The following is a 25,810-nucleotide window of genomic DNA, read 5'->3' on the forward strand; positions in this document are numbered from 1 at the left end:
TGTCCATGGTCGGGCGGCCATCCAATCCACAGAGCTTTGCATTTTATACAAACCAAGAGTGAAAAGGGAGACTTGCACTTTGCCTTTCTACAAATAGCCAGTAGAAACATCAATGGGTCTCGACATAAATTTTACTTTGTAGAGCTTCTAACATTAGGATAAATGGGTACAAGGGACACTCCTGTCTCATCTCATTTGTGATTGCAAATCACCAGGAAAATATATTAGGGTTGATTTACTAAAAAAGTAAACAGTCTGTGCAGTTGCTCTAGTTCTGAGGGGAGTATTAGAGGAAAATAAAAAAAAACTGCATTTTTGCTGGATGATAGAAATCTGCGGAGCTTCCTCTCAGATCTAGAGCAACTGCACTTGCAGTGCGCAATATATTTGCCTCATTGTTAACCCTCACTTTAGGCATCTGTCTACTCTACAGTGCTGAGATACAAGGATAAAGAAATTGTCCCTTCCTTCTCTACATAGGACAAAACCTGCTCGGTCTTTCATAACAATAGTACAAGAGCTACAATGATCTTGACAGGAAAGGCACATCTGCCAATATACAGTCTACCTTAGATTTATCCTGCATTAATCTACATGGCATAAACTGTATTCTGTGTGTTTAACAGAGGAGAAAATATATGCAAGATTTTTCAATATCTAAAAAAATAATATCATGCTTTACAGAATATATAAATCATATGTTCAGTCTGCTGCATAGCACAAAATATTTCATTACTATTATATGCAACAGATGTGATGTGAGAGCATGTTCATAAAGTCAGTACAAGCAAGTCATGAGCCAAAGTGGAGGAATATTTGTTTATTTTATTTAAAGCAAAAACATGAAAAATATCAGACACACATTCAAAATCAGTAACTGCAGGATCCGTATACATCAAAATCCCAGTGGCTTAAATCCCTGAACACAATAGGGAGCCGATATTTAGAGTCGCTGAGAATAACTGTAGGTGGCATATTGTATTTTGGCAAGTGCAATTGATCCAAAAAAATTCTCATTCTGGTTTAGAAGCAGCAGCCGGGTTTCTTTCTGGGAACTGTAACTCTTTGCTCCCACTAAACATGTTTATCTTCCAGTGAACTGATTTAATCTACCCATCAGATGCCGTGGCCATTTCCTCCAAAGCAGTGCAAACCTAAATCAGGTAGCGATCCCCCCCAAAAAAACAAAATCAATACCCCCCCAGTCAAGTTTAAAAGCAGATAAAAAAAATTAACCCAAAAGACCAATTCACCATAAATTCAATCATACAGGCAATAATAAAATGGACTTTACTGCACAGGTTGTGCTTTCCCTGATCAAATGAAGCAGAAAAAAAAAAAAAAAAAAAAAAAAAAAAAAAAAAGGGAAGAAGAGGAAGATCAAGTTTATTCAGTAACTTTTGTAATCTGTTCATGGCCTGTAAAAAAAAAAAAAAAAAAAAAAAAAAAAAAAAAAAAAAAATTTATGGGCAACAAAAATGCAATCTCCAAAAATGATCAATGAATGGTAAACAAGAAAACAAATCTCATTTTAGATTTTAAAAAAAGGTTCCAAAATTCTGTCAATGCTTGGGGCAACATGTGACAATTTCCAAGCAGAATGTCCTGGTCCCACATGCTAAAGTCACCTTGTAACAGTTCCAGCAGATTTTAGAGGTGCAAGAAGCAAAGCTGGATGTGGTGGGGTCCATCATTTCTGGCACAACAATACCTGCTTTCTTCGAGTAGTTTACACCAGTTTCTTTGCTTCAAAGAAACTTTTAAGATGCCTCATCTGCCAAATTCCAATGGCCACAAGTATCAGAGTCTGGGCAATAGACCACCACAGAACACGCTGGTTGGTGCTTTCACTGGTCTGACGGAACCTCTCCTCCCGCCACTAAATTGGAAAAGTAATAAAAAGGTTAGAAAAAAAAAAAAAAAAAAGGGAAAGATTGTTTCTATAAATCAAGTTTTCAGAGTGTGGCAGATAAACAGACCAAATGACACGGACATCTCCAGTGACACCAATACAGTGTTCAATGCTAATATGCACCGTCACTGTACTAATGGCATTAGGTAGGAAGGTGTTAACATCTGAGACAAAGTGTTAACTCTGTATTTACTGTGTGGTGCTGTTAATCAGGGATGCGATTTTTTTTTACTCCCTGCTTTGCAGGGAGACAAAGACCGGCACATCCTCGCTGTCAGTAGAGAGATCTGTGTTTACATAGATCTCTCTCCTGTCATCCGCTGCACCGATTGGCCATGAATCATTGGCCAGAACCCACTGATCAGCATGAGCCAGAAATGGTTCCCAGAAATGCAGAAAATCTCTCTCTCTCTCTCCATCTCTCTCTCTCCATCTCCATACTAAGTGCCGGTTCACACAGGGGCGACTTGTCAGGCGACCTAGTCGCCTGACAAGTCGCCTCCCATTCTGTACAATGGAACCGTTCTAATAGGAGCGACGCAAGTCGCTCCGACTTAGAAAAAGGTTCCTGTACTTCTTTTGGGGCGACTTGCATAGACTTCTATACAGAAGTCGTTTTGCAAGTCGCCGTGGATGTCGTGTGCAGGTCGCCTCGGTGAGGCGACCTGCAAGTCGTGCCGCCCCTAGTGTGAACCGAGCCTGAAGGTTACTGTTTACAGCAAGAAACACAAATGCCAACCATGGCATTTAAGCTGTATTGTAACTTGATATTTTACTTCATCTCTTCTTTTGAAGTGGCACTTTAGGTAATAAAATTGGGCAAACAGGCAGAATTTTTAATGCAGAAGAGGCATGTTTTGTCTCTTCTGCATTATTAAAAAGACCCATCTGTCTGCCCCTATGCAGTGGGCTGCGCACACACAGCTCACTGTAGAAATGTGGCAATACCGAAGCCGACGGAACTCCTGCACATGCACTGGAGAGACGTCCCCCCCCCCCCCCCCCCCTGCATTCAATACCATTTCCTTTAACCACTTTCTGACCATGCACTGTAGATATATATCTATCGTGTGTGCGTGCGTGCGTGCGTGCGTGTGTGTGTTCTGGTATAAAAATCTTTCCATGCCTGCTAGCATTTTTTTTTTTTTTTTTTTTTTTTTTTTTATGAATTGCACACCAACAGCCATGCATGCACAGTTCAGTGCACAAAGCCAGCATCTTACAATGTGGTGGCTGAACACTCATGTCTCCTTGCACATTAAGGCATTCAGTGGAAAGTTTAAATTCCACTTTTAAGAAAAAACACTCTGAATGGGCATTTGTAAAAATCTGAATATACATTATAGTCATTGTACAGCCTCATCTTTTAGGGATAAGTGTTGTTGAGCTGACATTTTTTTCCCCAGGGCTAATGCAAATTTGTCAGAGCCCCATTGAAACAATTATAGTATCTGCTGCCTGAGACCAGAGTTTATAACAGACACACCATTTAACCCTCTGGAGGAAGGTACAGTACATGTTCCTCTCACCCTTCAATCTCCGTCCCCCTACCCACCGCCCGCACAGCCATTCACAGGGATTTGTGAATGAAGAAACTACAAATACCGTCTTCCACCACTGCGAGCATGCTAATCAGCACACTCGTAGTTCATTCACTCTTCCTGCAGCTCTGAAACTGACAGTACAGGCACAGAGCTGTAGGAAGAGTCTGCAGGAGCCAGATGGAGATTGCACCCATGATACACTGATCATGGGTGCAATGCTTTGCAAGATCCTAGGGGAAAAATAAATAACTGCACATTTTTTTTTCCCCTGCAAAAATATGTACATTTATGAATTTTTCCCTAAAAGGTGAACGTATCCTTTAATAGTCCATTTGTTATATGATGGTCTTTTGTGTATCTGTTATCAGCACAAAGATCAGGCAGGAGACAGGACTGCCATGAAGCCTGACACTTCTGTCCTGACAGAGAAGACAGTTTTCTATTTCCCACCCAAAACAGCTAATGTTCAGCTTATTAGCAAAGTCCCTAAATGGACCACTCTGAGCCAGTATCTCTATATTTTGTATACCCTCTTAGAGCTATAACTTGACAAAAGGGGGATGCTCCCCCAAAATGCATTACCCAACAACTCTGACATCCAAAGTGGGTGCCGTTTGCCACTGAGCCGCATTGATGCTGCCGTTCATCTTAAGGCAGCCCTCTGTGCTGTATTATTATACAAAGCTTATACACACACACACACACACACACACACCAGATCTGGCGACACTTGCAAGTTCAATACTTTGATTTTATGAAAATTATCTACTTTTAATGCACCGGGTCTGTGCACCCTATGTGTAGACAATCCGCAACTTCTTACATGCTCTTTAACAAGTCCAAATTTATTGTAACTCCATAAAAGATGAACACATACAGCAGATGTTAACCATTATGGCTGAAACGCGTTAACATCTGCTGTATATATTCATCTTTTATGGAGTTACAATAAATTTGGACTTGTTACCACTTGCCGACCAGCTGCAGTCATACTGTAGCAGGTCGGCATGTTCCCGCGAATTGCCGTAGCTGTACGTCGGCCCTTTAAACAGCTCTAGCAGGGGCACACGCGCTGCACTGCAGGGAACATGATGCAGCTGTGTGTAAACACACAAATCCCCATTCTGTCAGTAGAGGAGAGACAGATCTGTGCCTACTAAGTAGGAACAGCGATCTGGCTCCTCCTCTAGTAAATCACATGCCCATACAGTTAGAAACACCTAGCAGGGAACACATTTAACCCTTTGATCGCCCTAGTGTTAACCCTTCCCTACCAGTGACATTTACACAGTAATCAGTGCATTTTTATAGCACTGATCGCTGTATAAAAGTCAATGGTCCCAAAATAGTGTCAAAAGCAGGGGTCTCAAACTGGCGGCCCTCCAGCTGTTGCAAAACTACAAGTCCCATCATCCTTCTGCCTGTGGGAGTCATGCTTGTAACCGTCAGCCTTGCAATGCCTCATGGGACTTGTTTTCCAACAGCTGGAGGGCCACCAGTTTGAGACCCCTGGTCAAAAGTGTCAGATCTGTCCGCCGCAATGTCACAGTGCCACTAAAAATTTCAAGTCGCCGCCATTACTAGGAAAAAAAAAAAGCCATAAATCTATCCCCCATTTTGTAGGTGCTATAACTTTTGCGCAAACCAATCAATATATGCTTATTGCAATTTTTTTTACCAAAAATATGTAGAGGAATACATATTGGCCTAAACTGATGAAGAAATTTCTTTTAAATTTTTTTGGGGATATTATAGCAAATAGTATAAAATAGTTTTTTTTTTTTTTTTCAAAAAATTGTTGCTCTTTTATTGTTTATAGCGCAAAAAAAAAAAAAAAAAAAAAAAAAAAATAATATGCAGGGGTAATCAAATACCACCAAAAGAAATCTCCATTAGTGCGGGAAAAAAAACAAAACAATTTTGTTTGGGTACAGTTGTCAGTTAAAGCGACGCAGTGCCTAATCATAAAAAATGGCCTGGTCATTGAGGGGGAAATTCTTACAGTCCTTAAGTGGTTAAAAAGCATGCAAGGAGTTGCATGCTTCTACCCATTTACTTCATTAGCAGCCGAGCGACTGCACATCCCACTCCCGACAGCTCAGGAGGATTTCTACATAATCTGGGGTAGTAGCTCCTTTTTCTTCTATCTGTGCGCCCCATGTTCTGTTTTATCTTGTACGTCGTTGTGAACTATCCCTGTCTTTAGCCTATGGTTCTACAAGAACTGCCATTAGTTGAACATTCCTAGATACTCTATTTGATACCAATCAATACCACTGTTTTTTTTAATGCTTTAGCAATTTACACATCTATGTGCAAATAAAAAAAAAATCCCCTCCATTATTTTGGATAAACAGTAGCAAGATGCAGATCCTATCTGCACAGGATTTAAGAGAGGCATTTACCAAGTGTTTTATCACATAGAATCATCTGACAAGGAAGACACACAGACAGACACACTTATTTCCTTACTCTTTGGTAATTTTGCTCCTTTTGAATCTGTTCCACTTGCTCTATCAGTTGACGCACGCGTAGTTGTAGCTCGCTCAGTTTGTCCTTGGCAGCAATCTGGGCATAATCATTGGTATGCTCCCCAACCTGGATATCAAGGTGAACCCTCTGAAAAAAAAAAAAAAAAAAAAAAAAAAAAAACACATTTCAGAATGTGCCGCATATATATGCCACATAGGTAAAAAGGTGGCTTCAAGGACACAAACTAAGCCAAGTAAACAAAGTCAAGAACCACCAGCCAGCAGTCAAACACAATTAACAATTTATATGTTGTTCACAATCACATGCCTGTGGTACAATTTCCAAGTAAATGAGCCCCATGGACCATGAAGGGCAAATGCTTCAGAAAATTGAAAAAAAAAAAAAAAAAAAAAAAAAAAAAACACACACACACGAAGAGGAGGCTAGATTTTATTATGTTATTGCTTTGCTTACATAAACTGGATAGCACCAAAAAGGTCTCAAAAACTTAACATAGGTTTTCATATCTAATAAAAAAAAAAGGTTCCCATGCACAGAGAAAATCACATGAAGAAAACCAAAACCCTGAGATAACAAAATAACGAGCAGGCAGAATGCAAAATCTGATCAAGCAACCCTCTCTCTGCTCCAAATAGCTAGATTTTACAAAAAGATGCGTATCTAAATATGTTAAAAGACCTACCTATCATGATGGAATTGCACAGAGCGGCCCTGAACCTTCTCTTCTAGGGTTCCCCGATGGTGCTCTTGGCTTCTACTCTCTGGCAAGAGCCCCCCCGTAGAAATCCACTTTCTATTCTGGGGGCACGCTCCCTAGTCTTGCTGTCTGCGTCTATTGACACAGACAGCAGGACTTGATCCCGTCCCCCACTCCTTGTCACTGGCTTTGATTGACAGCAGCCGGAGCCAACAGCTCTCATTTATTTGCAGATGGTTCGGGGCTGCTCTGTGCAAAACCATTGCACAGAGCAAGTATGACATGTTTATTTAAAAAAAAAAATAATAATAATAATAATAATAATAATAATAATAATAATAATAATAAGATGTGAACTTTTACAAACACTTTAGGACCAGGTTTATGGAAAGGTGCAGGATCTAGTCCAACAGTTGAGATTTACATGCAACTTCAGTTGCCTCTATCTGGAACTACTGATCATGTTTACATATGGCTGTCACATAAAGTAACCACCTTACATAGACCATATTATTCTCAACATATGTTTTAAAAGCTAACTCAGGGTTTGACAAATAGAACATATTAATATAAATATGTTTTAAAAGCTAACTCGGGGCTTGACAAATTTGCTTTGAGAAGTTTTCTTTTTTAGCGTAGTGTGGGTTGTCAGCATCCCCTAACCCCAACTTACTTACAGCAGAGCAGCCAGCCAATAACCCCGTCAGTGTTATAGAATGGGTTGAAAGAATGACAATAAAAACCTGTTACATTATGCCGATTGCCATCTAAGAAACAAACCCCACAGCTCCTGGCCATTGGTTAGCGTGGTCATGACAGTGCTGACCACTGAGAGTCTCTTTTTTGGTCTCGGAAGAAAGAAGAGACTCATTGGTCAGCGCTGTCGTATAACCACTAACGCTAACCAATGGCCAGGAGACCTTGCAAAGAGTATGCTTCTACACAGCTTCCAGGGCTGTGTACGGATGTGGGTGGCACATGATGTTAAACAAGACAGATAAGTGCACAGGGGACGGCAGCAGTGAGGAGGCCATTAGGATGGTCTTAACCACTTTCTGAAGAGCCGCTGCAGTTACAGTATACGGCGGCAGGCTGGCTCCCCTGGGGGCGAGCCATCGTAGCTATACGTCGGCTCGCTTTCAGACCGGGGGGGGGGGGGGGCAGGGCAATGTAAACAGACAGATTTCCATGCTGTCAGGGGAGAGGAGACTAATCTGTAGTTCATACTAAGTATGAACAACGATCGGTGGTCTTACCCAGGCAGTCCCATTCTCCCCACAGTTAGAATCACTCCCTAGGACAGTTAACCCCTTCCTTGCCAGTGTCATTTATACAGTAATCAGTGCATTTTTATAGCACTGATCACTGTATAAATGTCAATAGTGTCTGATCTGTCCCCCTGTGTCAGAAAATATAAAATTTTCTGACACAGGGGCACATATTGCAGCAGGAGGGGAGGGCTGGGGAGTGGATGGAGCTGACAGGAAGGGGAGGTGGGGATGGGGTAGGACGGACGACAGAGGAGAGACCAGAGAGCTGTGGATGACGGAGGCACGTAAACTGACCACAGCATCAGGGCTCAGCAGCCATGATAAACCCTGGTAAGTTTACAGGGGAAGGGCATAGCCAGGCAGGATCAGCCAGGTTGTTTAGGTGATCGAAGGGGGAAATTACACAGCACAAGCACTGTACTGTTATTCATGCTTTAAGGGAACAGGATCTGTTTTTTTTTTTTTTTTTTTTTTTTAAGGGCAACACACACACACTTTAATAATCCAAGCTTTAATGCACAGTAGGAAATTTAAAGTCACAACATAATGACAGAAAAAGGCTCCAAAGTTAACAAACTAAACCAATGTTTCTTGACTTTCTTCTTGGGCCAACTGGTTTCTAAACTCTACAAAAATGTGTTCAACCCTGCATTAGTTATTGTGTCCATTACAGAGGTCCCAATACTCACCAGCATGCCCCCAGCAAATAAGGAAAATTTTGTAGAGTTAGAATGCAGGCATATCTGATGCTCTCCTGGAGTGTGGGAAGTAAAGATGAAGCGCCCCTCTGAACCATACTGACGAGACAGAATGACCTAGAATGGAAGATTTGGCCATGAATCAGAAAGGACATTTTTATAGCTACAACTCAGAAACTAGTTTGGAATGATGTACTCACCTTATCATCAGGATCCTTCACCTCTACTAACATGCCAAGCCCAGGAGTGGCAGGCAAATACTCTTCCCTCTGCTTGTCATACAGCTGGGTGCGGTAATTACCTGCAGGTACATAAAGAGACTTCTTGCTGTATGTATACTTTAAGTTACAATCATGCATCTGTTATTTACAGACAGATAACAAGACCAAACACTAAAGTTTGTGGCTCCTGTCGCAAGTAAAACCAATCATCTTAACGAGGAACTGCAGTCTGCTCACATAATTTGTAATAAAAACATCTTTGCCATTCTGAAGCTTCCCTCCAACCACTTTGCATATTTTATATATACACACTGTAATTCTGTACTTGCCAAATATGCTGCAGAAAACTTCCTCCACTAAGTCTGGCTGCAACCATTTTAACTGTGGGCAGCTGAAGCTGCTGCCTGTTCACTTCCTGAATTTACACAAACACACACCTCCAGCTGTTCGCACAGTCCACAGTCCGCCAGGAAGTCGGCGCTGCGCTAATCACAGGCAGCGAGACATTTCCCGATCTCTGCAGCCACACATCGGGACAATGTCTCGCTGCCTGTGATTAGCGTAGCGCCGACTTCCTTGCGGGCTCTGCACGTGGGCTGTGGGAACAGGCCTGAGCTCATCCTTACTGCTGAATATCAGAAACGACCTTAACGTCAAAGTTCTTACAATTGTCTTTGTTTACATACAGGTATTTATACAAACACTGACAAATACATTGCAGTGTAATTTCATTGACGAAAATATTTGTCATAATTTTTGTCAGCTGCAGGTTTTCAGTGACAAAAAACTAAAGAAAATACAATTTGAATTAAGTGAAGTGACAAAAAAAAAAAAAAAACTCAAATTTTCATCAATGAACAAAAAATGTGAGGGAGGGACGTTTACCCACCTCAACGTCTGCTTTCCTCGGAGCTTCACTTGTCTTAAATCCTCATTCCCCTGTCTGATTAGCAGGCTCCCATCAATCCTCTCTCTTTCCTATGCAGTTCCACACATTCACACTAGCTCTTTGGCACCCTCTGCTGGCCTTTCCTAAATCACCAACACAATTCCATCCCCAGCCTATTATAATAGCGCAATAAAAGTTTAAAAACATGTATTTCACTACCGAAAAAGGCCTTTTTATTTCCTTAATATTTAATGTTGGTAATATATGCAATGGTATCGCAGCCAACAGAGTTTACAGGTTTTTTTTTTAAATAATTTTAAAGTTGCACTTCTGTTTGTCAAAAAGCAATATTTTTTTGTTTGAAGCTTGGTTTATTTATAAAGACGTTATATATCACAAATGGCTACAACTGCGTCTGTAGTGCATGTTCAAACCTTAATATCATAGATAAAAACATTACATTTTTACTCCAGGGGTATATAAAAAGGAGTTTGGAAATGCTAGAGAAATGCTTACATAATGCATTACAAATTAACTAAACCCATTCGATTTTAGTCGACTAAAATTAAAAAAAATTCAGATGACTAAAATAAGAAACTAAAATAGCATTTTAGTCAAAAGACTAAGACCCCTTTCACACAAGGCGTTTTTGCGCTAAAAATAACGCTATTAAAACGCTCATAAAATGCTCCCCATGCATCTCAATGGACCCTTTCACACTGAGGCATTGCACTTGCAGGGCGTTGAGAAAAGTCCCTCAAGCAGCATCTTTGGAGCAGCTTTTGGGCGTTGAAAAAAGCGCTTCAAAAACGCCCCTCTCCAATGAATGAAATTAATTGAAAACGCTGTAAAAACGCCTGAATAACGCCTATAACCCGCCCTGAGCTGTAGAAAAGTCACATGATCTCACAAAAAGGTAAACATGCAAGCAGAAATGAGAGCATCTACAACAACAGGACTGAAATTGTGGGAAGGTCAGAATGATTTAACAGACCATCAAAGTGCCAAAAAAAAAAAAAAATTGAGGTGCCAAAAAAAGAATTAATCCCATAAAAATGAAGATTTGAAGTAAAACAAGACACTGCTTGTTACTTTACAAGACACCGCTTGTTTTACATGATCTCACAAAGGATAAACATGCAAGCAGAAAGATAGCATCAATAACAACAGGACTAGCTGTGGGAAGGTCACATGATCTCACTGAAGTGTAGGATGCTGGGGGAAAAAAAAAAAAAAAAAAAAAAATGAGGCGTGAGCTTGGAGGATGGGATGAACCCAATAGCGACAGTGCTGCCTCTGTTGGTGGATATGCTCCCAATAGAGTTGCACAAATAACAAAAACAGCTCCATGAACTCCGTCTTCTTTATTTACCCTCTTTAACCTCAATGAGATACCAGGAAGTACACAGGAAGTGATGTAGGGAGGTGGGGTTGTTCTTTGACGCCCATGCTTCAATAATGCTTGAAAAACGCTGTTAAAACGCCTGCAGCTTTGCGTTAATGTTACCGCCAACGCCCCTAAAACGCTGTAAAAACGCAGCAATAACACTAAGGCGTTTTAGGGGCGTTTTTGAAGCGCCTTGGTGTGAAAGGGGTCTAAGGCCCCTTTCACACTGGGGCGGTGGGGGCGTCGGCGGTACAACAGCGCTATTTTTAGCGCTGCTGTATCATCGTTCTTGCAGCTGTATTCGGCCGCTAGCGGTGCGGTTTTAACCCCCGCTGGCGGCCGAAAAAGGGTTAAAATCCCTCGTACAGCGCGGCTATAGCCGCGGTATAGCCGCGCTGTCCCATTGATTTCAATGGGCAGGAGCGGTGAATACACCGCTCCTTCACCGCTCCAAAGAAGCGGTTTGCAGGACTTTTTTCACCGTCCTGCCAGCGCACCGCTTCAGCGTGAAAGCCCTCGGGCTTTCACACTGAACAAACAGCGGAGGCTGTTTAGGGGCGGTTTGCAGGCGGTATTTTTAGCGCAATACCGCCTGCAAACCACCCCAGTGTGAAAGGGGTCTAAGGGTCCTTTCACACGGGCGGTCCGCCCCGGTGGACTCCACTTCGCTCAGTGGGGGATCGATCTGCTGATCCCCACTGAGCAGGCGGATGACAGGTCTATCTCCACTCACTGTGCAGAGATGGACCTGTCAGAGCCCCGCTCTCCTCTATGGAGAGATCGGATGAAAATGGACCGCCTGTCAGTTTTCATCTGATCTGCCAGACGAATGGAAAATAGGATCACCTTCCGTATGGATTTCACGGACTGGATCGGATAGCAGTGGGTGTCAGCAGACATGTCACCGCTGGCATCTGCCGTTCCATAGAATCGAGGGTCCTGATCAGGTCCACCTGAAAAACCTGACAGGACCTGATCAGAAAGCCAGAGTAAAAGGGGCCTAACTAAAACAAAACTGAAATTTGATATCAAAATTAACACTAATAAAGACTATTATACTGAATCCAATTAACCTACCAGCATTGTTAGGTTAATTGGCTCCTGGAGGAAACTCACGCAGACACAGAGAGCAGAACATGAAAACACCATGCAAATGGCGTACTGGCCAGGATCCAAACCAAAAGACCCAAGTGCCACTAGTCCATTAAAGCAGGCAGGCCCTCTCCCTACAGGGTTATTCGAAGAGACACTTTACAATCTGATTGCACCTCAACTAGAAAAAAAAAAAAATCACCACACAAACACACAATGTTGCTTGCTAACTAGCTCCAAGTGCAGAAATGTTCTAATATTGTACAGTCATGCAATCTTTATATTTCTCCTATAAACCTAACAAGATTCACTAATGTGGAAATGACATCTCGCTTCATTGGAAGTGCTGTTCCCAGTTACTTCTGATGGCACCAACCTCACCATGCAGCACCGATATCTGGCGTCTACCCAGGAGGATGTCTGTTACAATAGACACAAATAGCCCGAATTGGGATCCCAACCCCGCACGAGTGCCTCAACGTTGCATATAATAAAGATTAGATTTTATGTGTCCTTTACCATTTGCTGTTATGTTAATGCTACAGAAATATACTTACAAGGTAAGCGGATCCAGCGTTGTGCTCTTCTCTACAAGCACTTTCCTACTTCAGGCCCTGTCCCAGGTCACCATCTTCCTCTTATCGTCCTCTTGTAGGTCATCAGGAGCCAACTTTCTCTTCCTGGTTCTTGCAGCCATCCCCCCCGATGATGCAGGGCCTGATGCATTTTCCTGCACTGTGGGGAAGCCTGCAGCCTCCTGGGATACAGGAAGTTGGTATCCCTAGAGGATGCGGGGGAGAAAAAAAAAAAACACCAATTTTGCCTAGGCGAAAATGGTGACAGGGGGTTGGCTCAACAGTGAGTAACAGGAAGATTGGGATGGTGGAATTGTAGTTTTTGCCTATCCGTCCACTTTAAAATGGAAGTATACTATGGAAGTGCATGTCAAATCTATCCCCCGACTGCTGTTTTTTTTTTTTTTTTTTCTTCCCCAGGGATGCAAATTATACAGGACCCTTATCCACACCTGGTGGTCAGGCCCTAAACAATTATCAAGTCCTATCCCTGATCTCTTGGGACTCTCTGGACACATGCTACTTTTGTTCTACTATGACTCGTCACAAACAAAAATGGAAACTCATCGCACAAGTCACTGTAGCCATCACCTCAGTGATCAATCAACAGTAGTCACAGCTCATTCTTCCCTCATAATCATTTAACTACATTCTGGTTAAACCACCCCCCAGACACACTATGGATCATGACAAACATCCTAAAATTTGGGTCCCGTTAATCAAACTCCAAAGAAACCTGATCATTCTGTATAGAAAGATAAAAAAGGGATTACAGTAAAACAGACTTCCTTAACCTTTCCAACACAGAGGAACCCTTTGAAATAACTTTCTCAAGGAACCCATGCTTAAAATGACTATCTACAACTCATGATATATTAGTGTGATGGTCAGTGGGAATAATGCTTCTTACACTAGTGATCATTGGGAAGAAATGCCTCCCTACAGATAGCTAAAAAAGATCAATGGTATCAGTGGGAGCTTATCTGAGAGGCAGAAATTGCTCAAGGAACCCCTAGCAACCTCTGGAGGAACCCTTGGGCTGCATGGAGCCCTGGTTGAGAAACCTTGCAGTAAAACCTTGGTTTGAGAGCGTTTTGCAAGACAAGCAAAATGTTTTAATACATTTTTGACTTGATATACAAGCGATGTCTTGATATACAAGTAGCGTCATGTCACAACTGAGTATAAAGAGAAGAGAGGCGCCTCTAAGTGTAGCAATATGGTTACATTTAAAGAAGGTACAACATTTAGCAACTCACATGGTTGATGATTAACCACTTAAGCCCCGGACCATTTGGCTTGCCAAAGACCAGAGCACTTTTTGCGTTTCGGCACTGCGTCGCTTTAACTGACAATTGCACGGTCATGCGACGTGGCTCCCAAACAAAATTGACGTCCTTTTTTTCCCACAAATAGAGATTTCTTTGGCGATATTTGATCACCTCTGCAGTTTTTATTTTTTTGCGCTATAAAAACAAAAAAGAGCGACAATTTTGAAAAAAAAAAAAAAAAAGCATTATTTTTTACTTTTTGCTATAATAAATATCCCCAAAAAATATATAAAAAAACTTTTCCTCAGTTTAGGCCGATACGTATACTTCTACATATTCTGGAAAAAAAAAAAAAAAAAAAAAAAAAAAAAAAAAATCGCAATAAGCGTTTATTGATTGGTTTGCGCAAAAGTTAGTCTCTACAAAATAGGGGATTGTTTTATGGCATTTTTATTTATTTATTTATTTTTTTACTAGTAATGACGGCGATCGGCGATTTTTATCATGACTGCGACATTATGGCAGACACATCGGACAATTTTGACACATTTTTGGGACCATTGGCATTAATACAGCGATCAATGCTAAAAAAATTGCATTGATTACTGTAAAAATGTCACTGGCAGTGAAGGGGTTAACCACTAGGTGGCGCTGTAGGGGTTAAGTGTGTCCTAGGAAGTGTGTCTAACTGTGGGGGGGGGCTGTGTGTGACACTACACTGATTGCCACTCCCGATCACAGGGAGCAGAGATCAGGGTCACTAGGCAGAACAGGGAGATGCTTGTTTACACTATCATCACCCCGTTCTTCCTCACCGTGAGACGATCGCTGGTATCCCTGCAGACATCAGGTCCGCGGGACCCACGGTCACGGAGCTCCCAGCGGCGTGCACGCACCCGCAAGCCCCGCCTCTTAAAGGGCAACGTACAGGTAAGTTAACCTGCCTGTATGTGCCCTTCTGCCGCAGTATATATGCGTGAGGCGGTCGGGAAGCAGGCACATCTAAGTATGCAGGCATCCAGGGTAAAGCTATCCACTAAGACCATCCTCCTCACCGCCGAAGTTGTCCCTTCCACGCTGCGCTCCAATCGCTCTACTGCAGGGTGGGGGGAGGGGGGGGTATAAGTGGACAGCTTTACGACGGATGCCTGCATACTTAGATGTGCCTCTTTTAATCAACCATTCGAGTTCCTAAATGTTGCACCTTCATTAAATGTAACCATATTGCTACACTTACGCCACGTACACACGGTCGGAATTTCCGACAGAAAAAGTCCAATGGGAGCTGTTGGTCGGATATTCCGACCGTGTGTATGCCCCATTGGACTTTTTCGGTTGGAATTTCCGATGGACGTTATTCCGTTGGCAAGTCCGACCATGTGTACGCGGCATTAAAGGCTCCGCTCATTTATACTCTAGCTTCTGCTGGATTTTGCTTCTAATCCCCTTGTGGAGGCTTCCATTTGTGGATGGACAAGTTATGGTTACACAACTCTTTATATGGACTATAAACTGAAGGACTTATGAATAAATGGCTGTGGATCGAATCATCTGAGTTTCCATTATTTCTTATGGGGAAATTAGCTTTGATATACAAGTGCTTTGGATTACAAGCATGGAAAGAATTATGCTTGCAATCCAAGGTTTTACTGTATTTCCAAAAATACATCAATTTATGATGCCCTGCCATGATTAGGCCTCATGCACATTGGTTTATTGTAAACGTTATTTCTCCTATCTCCTGAACGAAATTCTCCTGGGTTCGGGAGAGGAGCATTTCACTGCTCCTAAACTCTGGTAAAAGCCTATGTTTACATGGACATTCAGGCTTGTATTAAGTTGAGTGTAGGGCTTTAGCAAAAAAAAAAAAAAAAAAACACCAATAGCTCATAAATGTGAATGTGAGTTTAGGAGCAGCAGTGTGCATGAGGCCTTAGGCTTAATGTGCACGGGATGTTTTAGAACCTCTCCTGAACGATTCAACTTGACAGATAGCAACCGACGTTTAAAAAAGTCCATATTGCCATGTTTATCCGCCACGTTTGCGTTTAGAAGCTTTTTTTTTTTTTTTTTTTTTTTTTTTTTTTTTTTAATAGTCAAAAATTAAAAACTCCTCTAAACGAAATGTGGCTAAAACGCAAGTTACCGCAATTACAAGCTGCTACACGCATTTGGCATTTAAAAAATGTGATGCTGGCTGTTTCCATCTTGCTTGTGGGCATGTGAAGCCCACAAGCATCGATTTCCTGGATGCGGTGAATGCTGTTCATTCACAGCTTGTTCACACGCATGATCATTGTTTCCGCACTGAATCTTGGGAAGTCTGACACTAAGCTCCCAGGAGACAGTGCGGCGCCGGGGAAAGGCAATAAACACGCCTTCTCCCATGGTAGGAGAGACAGGAAGTTCCACAATAAAGTACAATATAAAGGTAATTACAGCGATAAAAAAAAAAATTGTGCGGCATTTGAACATCTATGCAATTAACCGAAGGGGGTAAGATTAAGTTAAAAATTTGAGTGGAACCCCGTTTTAACTGCCTAGAAAAGACTATAAACAACCTATGTACTGATAAGATAACAGAGGAGAGTTCAGGGGCAGCTGAAAAAAAAATACCCAACTGCTCATTTTGAAATGCTATACTATCCAAAAGAAAAAAAATAATCTAATTTCTTCATAAATTTAGGCCAATATATATATATATATATATATATATATATATATATATATATATATATATATATATATATATATATATATATATATATATATATATATATATATATAGGTTTGTGCAAAAGTTATGTCTACAAACTGTGTGATATGTACTGGAATTTCTATTTAAATTTTTTTTTTATGCTAGTAATGATACGCAAGGAATAATAATCAGTGACATAGCGGGCCTGCAATATTGCGGCAGACAATCAGACACTGACACTTTGTGGGAACCAGCGACACTAATACAGTGATCAGTGCCAAAAATATGCTCTGTCACAGTACTAATGACAGGCTGGGAAGGGGTTAAACATCTAAGACAAAGGGTTAAATGTGTGCCTAACCAGTGTTTTGGTGTACAGTGTGCTAGGTTTACTAAGGGATGTGCTGGTTGCAGGGAAACAAAATCCAGCACATCCCTGCTGACAGGACAGAGCTCTGCATTGTTTACATATGCAGAGCTCTGTCCTGCCTCTCTCCTCCCCGATCAGCGTGTGCCGGTGGACATCCATTAGCCGACACCCAATGATCGGCTTCTACTGTGTCTAATCTCTAGTAGAATCACAAAAATTAGAAATAGTTGTTACTCAATACCCTTAGCAATATTCTTAAGCATTGGTTGTAGCAAGAGCTGAAGAGCACCAAGCATCTCACACCTTTTACTTAGCTGGGCAATCTCTGTGTTCAAAAATACGTTTTTCCAACGCCATCTTTAACCAGTTCAGATCCGCGCTATTGCCGGGCGGCGCACTCGGTGATCAGCGAGTCTAAGACTCGCCTGATCACAGATCGGAGTAAGGGGTCGGTCCCGACCCCTTACCACATGATCAGCTGTCAGCCAATGACAGCTGATCATGTGATGTAAACAAAGCCGGTAATCGGCTATTATTTCTCCTCGCGCTGACAGCGTGAGGAGAAAAAAAAAAGGCGATCACCGGCAGCCGTGAGAGGGACATCAGTTCCGATCATAGCGATCATCTGTGCCCCCTGCTAGCGACACCTAGCATTAGGCAGCAGTGCCGCCTACCAGTGCCCATCAGCGTCACCAATCAGTGCCCACAGTGCCACCCATCCGTGCCGCCTTATCTGTGCCGCCTTATCTGTGCCCATCCGTGCCGCCTCATCAGCACATTTCAATGAAGGAGAAAAATTACCTGTTTGCAAAATTTTATAACAAACTATGAAACATGATTTTTTTATTTTTTTTTGCAAAATTTTCCATCTTTTTTGTTTGTTTAGCAAAAAATAAAAATCCCAGCTGTGATTAAATACCACCAAAAGAAAGCTCTATTTGTGGGGAAAAAAATGATAAAGATTTCTTTTGGGTACAGTGTTGTATGACCGCGCAATTATCATTCAAAGTGCGACAGCGCTGAAAGCTGAAAATTGGTCTGGGCAGGAGGGGGGTTAAATAAATAAAAAATGTAAATCCCGTTGACCAGCATGAGACATAAAATAAATAAATAATTCTGCAATACTACCTTCTGCTATCCCCAAAATACTCTCAGCTCCATCCTCCCCCTGGGTAGAATGATGCCAAACATAATTTAAATCACTTCTGGTGAACCAAGGCCTTCATCATGGACATGCCTCCTTAGGTCACGTCATCCTGCTGGTTCACAGTACTTCGACAACGTGGAGCACATATCATTATGTGAGAGCACCAGGGTGTCCAGGAGTACTGCAGCTAATGAAGAAGAGGAAGGACCTATGGTGTCACTGGACTGGCCTGAAGACGACAGAACAAAAAGTATGCATAAAGATAAAGGGTATGTATGAAAGAAAAAAAAAAAAATTGAAGCTGGGCTTTAAAGTAAACCTGCATTGAGCATTACATGAAGATTGTAACCGATGACCAGAACTCTAGCTGTAATACTGGCCCCCTTGCTTCACTAGTTTCCCCAATAAATTGGCAGAGGTTTTATCCCTTTCTTACTCTTTTCAAAACTAAAAAAACATTTTTTTGGTTATACATACACGTTAAAGTGAAACCCTACATTCTTTCAGCAATTTAGCTGCCATTATAAACTCTTAGTATGCTCGTTCTTGTGTTTAATCTTGCCTTTCTGAACGTTCTATTTGGGCCCCATGGTCGCTGGCCTTGCTTTCTGATTTTAGAGTGGCTCCTTGCAGGATCCTATGAAGCCACCCTATAGTGTATGCCCCTGTAAATAGGACTAAATGCCAACACTGCCTGCACCAACAGACAGACAGCCTAAGAGAACACCCCCTTCAGTTCCTACCACCAGAGAAGTGAGTGACAGCAGCTGCAGAAGTTGTGCTATCACTTTTTTTTCCCATATTGTGTGCCAGCATGCAGGCAGCATGCTCACATTAGTGAAACCTCACCTCATGAAGAGGTTATATGATAAAATGCGTTGTGAAATACATTTAGTGAGTGCACTCCCTGAATAGTACATGTAAGCTGCAAAGAGACGACAGATATTCATGCGAGTCTTTCAACATTCTTTGATAAGTAATGGTTTATTGCCCTCTGCTACAATAATCTATAGTGGGGGTCGGCAACCCATCAGTTGGGATCTACCAGTTGACCGCAAGGTTGAGCTCAGGCGGCTTCAGGCACTAGTCCAAAGCTGCCTGAGCTATCTTAACGGGAAGCTGTCGGCTTTGACCGAAGCCATCTGAGCCCATTACCCACCTGGTTGGCCCTTCTTCAGCAAGGCAAGTACATCGGTGTTCTTCCTCCTCTTACAGAGGTGCAGGGAAGCCACATGTCTAAAGGCACTATTCTGATCTATGCCAGCCATCCTCTCCCTTCCACCATGGTATGGACGGGAGTGAAGGGCTGGCAGAGAAGAGAATGCCAGAGGAATGCATCATCTCTACTTCCATGCATATGGGTGAAATCACCGGCCAACTGTTATCTCCCCTACTGACCTCTGCCCTTCTGACCCCTTTACATTCCCCTACTGTCCTCTGCCTTGCTGATCCCTGTACACTGCCCACATACTCATGACCTCTGTATTCTGCCCACACACTTTTGACCCCTGTACACTGCTCTACATGCAAATGACCCCTGTAAACTACCCTCTGCCCTGCATATTCATCACTACATCTAAGGCTTCATTTACACCAGGGCAGTTTGAATCACGGACAAAATTGCAGCAATTTGTTACCCGCAATTCAGAATTGTGGCAAAACACGGGACATGTTTGCGATACCGTTATTTCTCAATGGCACCCTAAACGCGGTGCGATTTTAACGCACGACAAATAACAGCAAAATAGTGCAAACAAAATCGTTCCAGGACTTCTTTTCGGTAATCCCATGATTGTGCTGAGACAATCGCAGCAAAGTTGCACTACATTTAGGGTTCCATTGAGAAATGGTATGTGTCCCGTGTTTTGCTGCAATTTTGAATCGCCCAGGCATGAATGGAGCTTTACTGACCTCTATACACTGTCCTCCTTGCTACTTACACTGGCCAGAACAGCCAGACCAGAAATGAGACCTGCCATGCCTGAAGTACCAGTTCTACCTTCACGGTGGACTTCTGCATCAGCCTTAAGGTGACCAATTACTCTCCAGACATGAAACAAATTGTGCATAAAAGCGAATGTGACGAACGCGGGTGTCAGATCCCTGCCCTCCCCTCGACGAAGGACCAGCCAACCTCACACCACACAGTCAAGTAACAATGCCACTCCCAGCTGCGCCCAGCAGAAAGATCTTCCAGCGTGCAGGACCACAATCTAGGTGCCAGCAGCCTGAGAGCGACTGTCACTGGGCTAATTATGCAATTAACCCTTTAACTGCCACCACCCCTGTTTTAAAAGACCGAGCAGGGGGAGACTGGTAATTTTAGCAATGCATCTGCAACACACACTGCCGCCACAGACAGGTCTGCTCAAAGGCCGTACTCTAAAACAGTAGCGCCCTTCAAGAGGCAGGTTAATTTATAGCTTGCATTAAAAGCTTTAGAGACAAGGTTAACACTTTTCAACATAAGGGTTTATTATGAAAAAGGTCAAAGTTGGTGCAAATAAAACATTTACAGAAAAAAAGATGTTTCAAAAAGATAACGAACATACAATAATAATAATCTTGGGATTGGCGGTCGGGTGCAGCTGCCGCCTTTGCCAGTAAGGGAACCAGGCAGTGCAGCCTTCTAGCTTCACACCCGGTTCCCCACTGCACACGCACGAAGCGCGCTGCGCATTCCAATTGGTCCGGCAGCGGAGAGAGGAGGAGCCAGATTTATGACTTACCATGCTGCAGTCCGACGGAAGTGGTGACGGGGATCTGTCAAAAACTGGTCCCCGTCTCCCCCTCCCCCCCGAAAGGTGCCAAATGTGGCACCTGAGTGGGGAGGGAGGAGACAAATAAGCAGAAGTTCCACTTTTGGGTGAAACTCTGCTTTAAAAGAAAAAAATTACAAAAAAAAAAAAAAAAGGGGGAGGGCGCCACACCCTGGTGATCTTTTTTGTGTTGTCCAGGCAGATCTCCAACTCTCAAAGGCTGCCTACCCCTAATCTACAGCAATGTGTTCTGGCTAAAAATGACAAGGCTTTAGTACTACCTTAAAGCAGAACTCTGGGAATTAAAGCGGTTGTAAACCCATTACAACCACTTTAACCTACAGGTAAGCCTGGATTAAAGGTTTACCTGTAGGTGCAAGAAATATCTCCAAAACCTAAAAGGTTTAGGAGATATTTGCAGAAATAGCGGCACCAATGTCTACAGCGCATACGCTGGCGATCATGCCCTTAGTGGCGGCACCAGCACGCATGCGCGGGAGTGACGTAATTGCGGCTCCAGCCAATCACAGCGCCGGAGCCACGACACCCGGAAGTCACTTGGGGATAGATTGCGCCGGAGGAGGCGAACAAGGGCTTTCGATCTCAGGTAATTCATAATGAGCTAGTAAGCTATGCATACTAGCTCATTATGCCTTCGTCCTGCAGGGTGTATTTTTTTTCCAGAGGCTTTACTTCTTCTTTAAACAAAACCTACCCTTGCAGCAGCCCCCCCCCCCCTCGCAATCTAGGGGTGCAGGAGTGAGGTGTAATACTTACATGGCTCCACAGGGGTGCCTCCAGCGGTGTGATCCACCCAGTGCAGCAATCACATGTTTGTCTCCTGATATACAAAGCAAGGCTGACAGCCCTGCCTTGCATGTGAGAGCTCACAGCTTTAGGTAGAAGAGAAGCGTGCTGGAGGGAGGATCAGGAAAGTAATGCCCATAATAATAATAATAATATTTTATTGCACTACTAGGACTGATTAGGTCTAATTCCTGGGAGTTCAGCTTTAGGGTCCCTAAACTGGAACAACTGGAACAAGTATGAGAATACCTGATCACTGTCATCCTTGTGACGGGAAAACTTGATTCCAGGGGACAATCACTTCCAGGATGAGAGGTCAGTAGTAGCTGCCCTAGCATAGACAATTACTATAGGAGGCTAAACTCCATGACTAGCCCCTGTGCCTCACCTATCACCATGGTCTCGTCAGGAATCTCTTCAATGAAACATTTCTTCTCGGTCTCCCCGATGTGGAAATACAGGGAGGACACCGGGCCCAGACAAGCGGCCACAGATAGTAGGAACCAGGCGGCAGCCATCTTCAAGCACGGCAGGAAAAGCTCACCGGAAGCTGAGGTAGCTTCGCCGGCTGCCACGTCCTCCAGGCCGGCCAATCAGAGCCGCGCCCGGGCACACTGCAGCCCGTGACGTCACCCAGCCCAGGAAGTGGTGTCAGGAGAGGCTGACACGTTCCTCTAATGAGAGGCTTCTCCTTGTCACCAACGTTCTTTACACACACACACACATTGACCATAAAACAAAGGAATTTAAAAATGTAACTGCTAGTATGTTAGAGTGAATGTAAAGCCAGCAGTTTTTTTCGTTTTGGGTAGAACAGCAAAAGGTTAAACCCCTGCCAGTTTTTATTTTGAGGTCTGTGCCCTGTTGGGGAGACTTTACTTCATTTCCTGTCCCAGAGATGCAACAGGAAGTGAGAGGAAATCTCCTTTCTTACCTCCGCTCAGTTTCTGATCCAATCTGCCTAAAAGGAAGAGGATGGATCCTCACCCACGGTAGGTGGGTGTAACCAGCCTGTTCAAAGGAATGCATTGACCTTCCCATCAGGTCCGTAGGGTGACCACTATGGATGAGCTCCGGCGTGTTCGCATGCTGCACGTGCCGAGCCCTCCAGGAAGTCGGCAATGCGCTGCGCTAATCACAGGCAGTGAGACATTTCCCGGTCTCTGCAGCCGCACATCTGGAAATGTCTCACTGCTTGTGATTAGCGCTGTGCAGTGCCGAGTTCCTGGCAGGCTCAGCATGTGCAGCATGCGAACACACCAGAGCTCATCCTTAGTGACCACACTGCCATTCAGGGAAAATTTTGCCAAGGACCGGGGGTGGCAGGGGTTTGTGTTGAATGTAGTTTCGGGGTTGGCGGGATTTCGGCGGCGAGTGATTTGTCGGGTGAATGGCTGGTTTTAGCACTTATATCATCCCAATACCCTGCATATATCATCACTTATACCATCCCAACACCATGCTTGAAATGTATTTCTATTATTACATTGTAATAATAGACTCCCCTCCCTTAGTACAGACCCCCTTCCCTCAGTATAGACCCCCCTCCCTCAGTGCGGACCCCCCTCTACTACCTGTAGACCCCCTCCCCCTCTCCACTAAGTATAAGCCCCCTCCCTCAGTATGGACCCCCCACTAACTATAGGCCCCCTCCCTCAGTACAGACCCCCCCACTAACTATAGACCCCCTCCCTCAGTACGGACCCCCCTCCACTAACTATAGACCCGCTCCCTCAGTACGGACCCCCCTCCGCTAACTATAGACCCCCTCCCTCAGTACGGACCCCCCTCTCCACTAAGTATAAGCCCCCTCCCTCAGCACGGACCCCCCACTAACTATAGACCCCCTCCCTCAGTACGGACCCCCCCCACTAACTATAGACCTCCTCCCTCAGTACGGACCCCCCTCTCCACTAAGTATAGGCCCCCTCCCTCAGTACGGACCCCCCTCTCCACTAAGTATAAGCCCCCTCCCTCAGTACGGACCCCCCACTAACTATAGGCCCCCTCCCTCAGTACGGACCCCCCCACTAACTATAGGCCCTCTCCCTCAGTATGGACCCCTCCACTAACTATAGACCCCCTCCCTCAGTACGAACCCCCCTCTCCGCTAAGTATATACCCTCTCAGTGAAGACCCCCCTCCATCAAGTATAGATTCCCCCCTCAGTACAGACTCCCCCGTCAGTGTAGACCCCCCCTACTAAATACAGACCATTTCTCCATCAGTATAGACCCCCCTGACTAAGTATAGACCCCCCTAAGTACAGAACCACCCACTAAGTACAGACCCCCCCCACAGTAGTACAGTACAGACCCCCCACTAAGTAGAGAACCCCCCACAGTACAGACCCCCCCTTCCACTTGTGCTAGTGGAGAGGTGGGTGTCAGAAACGTGCTGGGGGGGCACTTTTTACCCTTTTCCTGATCACTGTCCCTGTCCCTCCTCTGTCTATCTATATAAACATAATATAAGCTTAGAACAGACCTCAGATCAGCGCCAGGAATGCACAGCGGTGTCCCTCTTCCCTCTCCATGTACTTGTAAATAGCCGAGGAGGGGAAGGCGGCTTCGGTCTGCTCTGCGGTACGAGGCAGGGAGACATCCAGGGGCAGAGCTGCAGAGATGGTAACAGTGCTGGTGGATTTGTGTCTTTGGGGCTGCCCCCACTGACAGCCTCGTCCGGCATGGTGGAGAGCGTTAGGCGCGGAGGAGAAAGTTAACTTCTCCTCAGCTTTGCATGCTGGGCAGAGTCGCGCTTTGAGGTCACTGGTTGCTAGCCGCCAGGCGGCTATAGAAACCAGTGACCAGAGTCTCAGATGGAGCTGGAGGCAGAGCGAGCACCAGCGCTATAGCGGGGTTTGCTCGCTCTGTCAATTCCATTCCGGGACACTGTATTGTCCCAGAATGAAGGTGCCCGGGACCCAGGAAAGACCTGCCAATTGTGGGAATGTCCCGGGCAATCTGGGACATGTGGGCACCCTACAGGTCCGCCTGTCAAAATATCGACAGGCAGACCCAATCGAAGGGGCCTTAGACAGCTGTCCCCAGAGCAGGTCCCCTGGCATTGGGGGAACCTAAAGCACCTTGTCCCCATGTTGATGGGGACAAAAGCCTCTTCCCTACAACCTTGGGCTGTGGTTGTGGGGGTCTGCAGGCAGGGGGCCCCCATATCCCCTACCCATTCGACAGTACAAGAGTTTTTGACAAGTCCTTTATTAAAAAAATTTAAAAAACAATGTCCTCAATGAAGATCCATTCTCAATCCCGACACCACCGCTGGACCCGAAAAAAAGCTTGGCTCGCGACAACGCTCCCGCGGTCTTCCTGCTTCCTGTGACATATCGTAAATAGCTGAGGGCCACCTAGTGGCACTGCCCCCCGTGAGAGAATTGATCGGTGCATGCCGGGCTGTCTACTTCACAGAGGGGCAGTGCCACCAGGTGACGTTGCCAGATGGCCCTGCCCCAAAGCACCCCCCCGGTATGGTTCAAGAGGGGGGGGGGGGGCGCTCACTCGTCCCCTCCCTTTCCTGACCTGCTGGGCTGCATGCTCAGATAAGGGTCTGGTATGGATTTTGGGAGGGACCCAATGCTATTTTTAAAAGTTTTGGTGTGGGGGTTCCCCCTGAAATCCATATTAGACCCAAAGAGCCTGGAATTCACCTGGGGGGGGGGGGGGGGCATGCTGTTTTTTTTGCCGGCAATTATTTTTTTTACATTTAGCTGTCAGCAGGAAACCTAGCTGACAGCTGATGACTCATCGGTTGTTAAGGACGCGGCAGCTGGCTTCCCACCCCTCTCCTTAGAAACTAGCTATATACAGTGTGTTTAAAGAGATAAAAAAACGCAAAATGCATGAAAACAGCAAAAACGCATCAAAAATGAGGGTTTAAAAATACAAAACGTGCCTGAAAACCGCATCAACTGCAACAGCTTAGATGTGAACCTAGACTAAATGGAGAAAAAGATACAAGATGT

General features: G+C 44.2%; 1 protein-coding gene across 1 annotated transcript; it reads right to left on the bottom strand.

Annotated features, from left to right (window-relative positions):
* Positions 1–805: 805 nt before the first annotated feature.
* On the bottom strand, positions 806–22,407 carry TMED9 (transmembrane p24 trafficking protein 9). The gene is made up of 5 exons (XM_073620447.1): positions 22,220–22,407; positions 8,816–8,916; positions 8,607–8,732; positions 5,929–6,075; positions 806–1,879 (listed from the first exon to the last, which is right to left on the bottom strand). The coding sequence occupies exons 1-5, from the start codon at positions 22,347–22,349 to the stop codon at positions 1,730–1,732; spliced, it is 654 nt and encodes a 217-aa protein (XP_073476548.1). The 5' UTR covers positions 22,350–22,407; the 3' UTR covers positions 806–1,729.
* Positions 22,408–25,810: the final 3,403 nt, after the last annotated feature.

The sequence above is a fragment of the Aquarana catesbeiana genome, linkage group LG03, assembly GCF_042186555.1.
Source record: "Aquarana catesbeiana isolate 2022-GZ linkage group LG03, ASM4218655v1, whole genome shotgun sequence".
Lineage (NCBI taxonomy): Eukaryota > Metazoa > Chordata > Amphibia > Anura > Ranidae > Aquarana > Aquarana catesbeiana.

Coding starts and splice junctions, on each gene's coding strand:
- TMED9 (XM_073620447.1), bottom strand. CDS start 22,349: ATGGCTGCCGCCTGGTTCCTACTATCTGTGGCCGCTTGTCTGGGCCCG. Junction 6,076..8,606: donor TATTTGCTGGGGGCATGCTG/GTGAGTATTGGG, acceptor TTTTTTTTTCAG/AGGGTTCACCTTGATATCCA. Junction 1,880..5,928: donor AGGAGCAAAATTACCAAAGA/GTAAGGAAATAA, acceptor TTTCCAATTTAG/TGGCGGGAGGAGAGGTTCCG.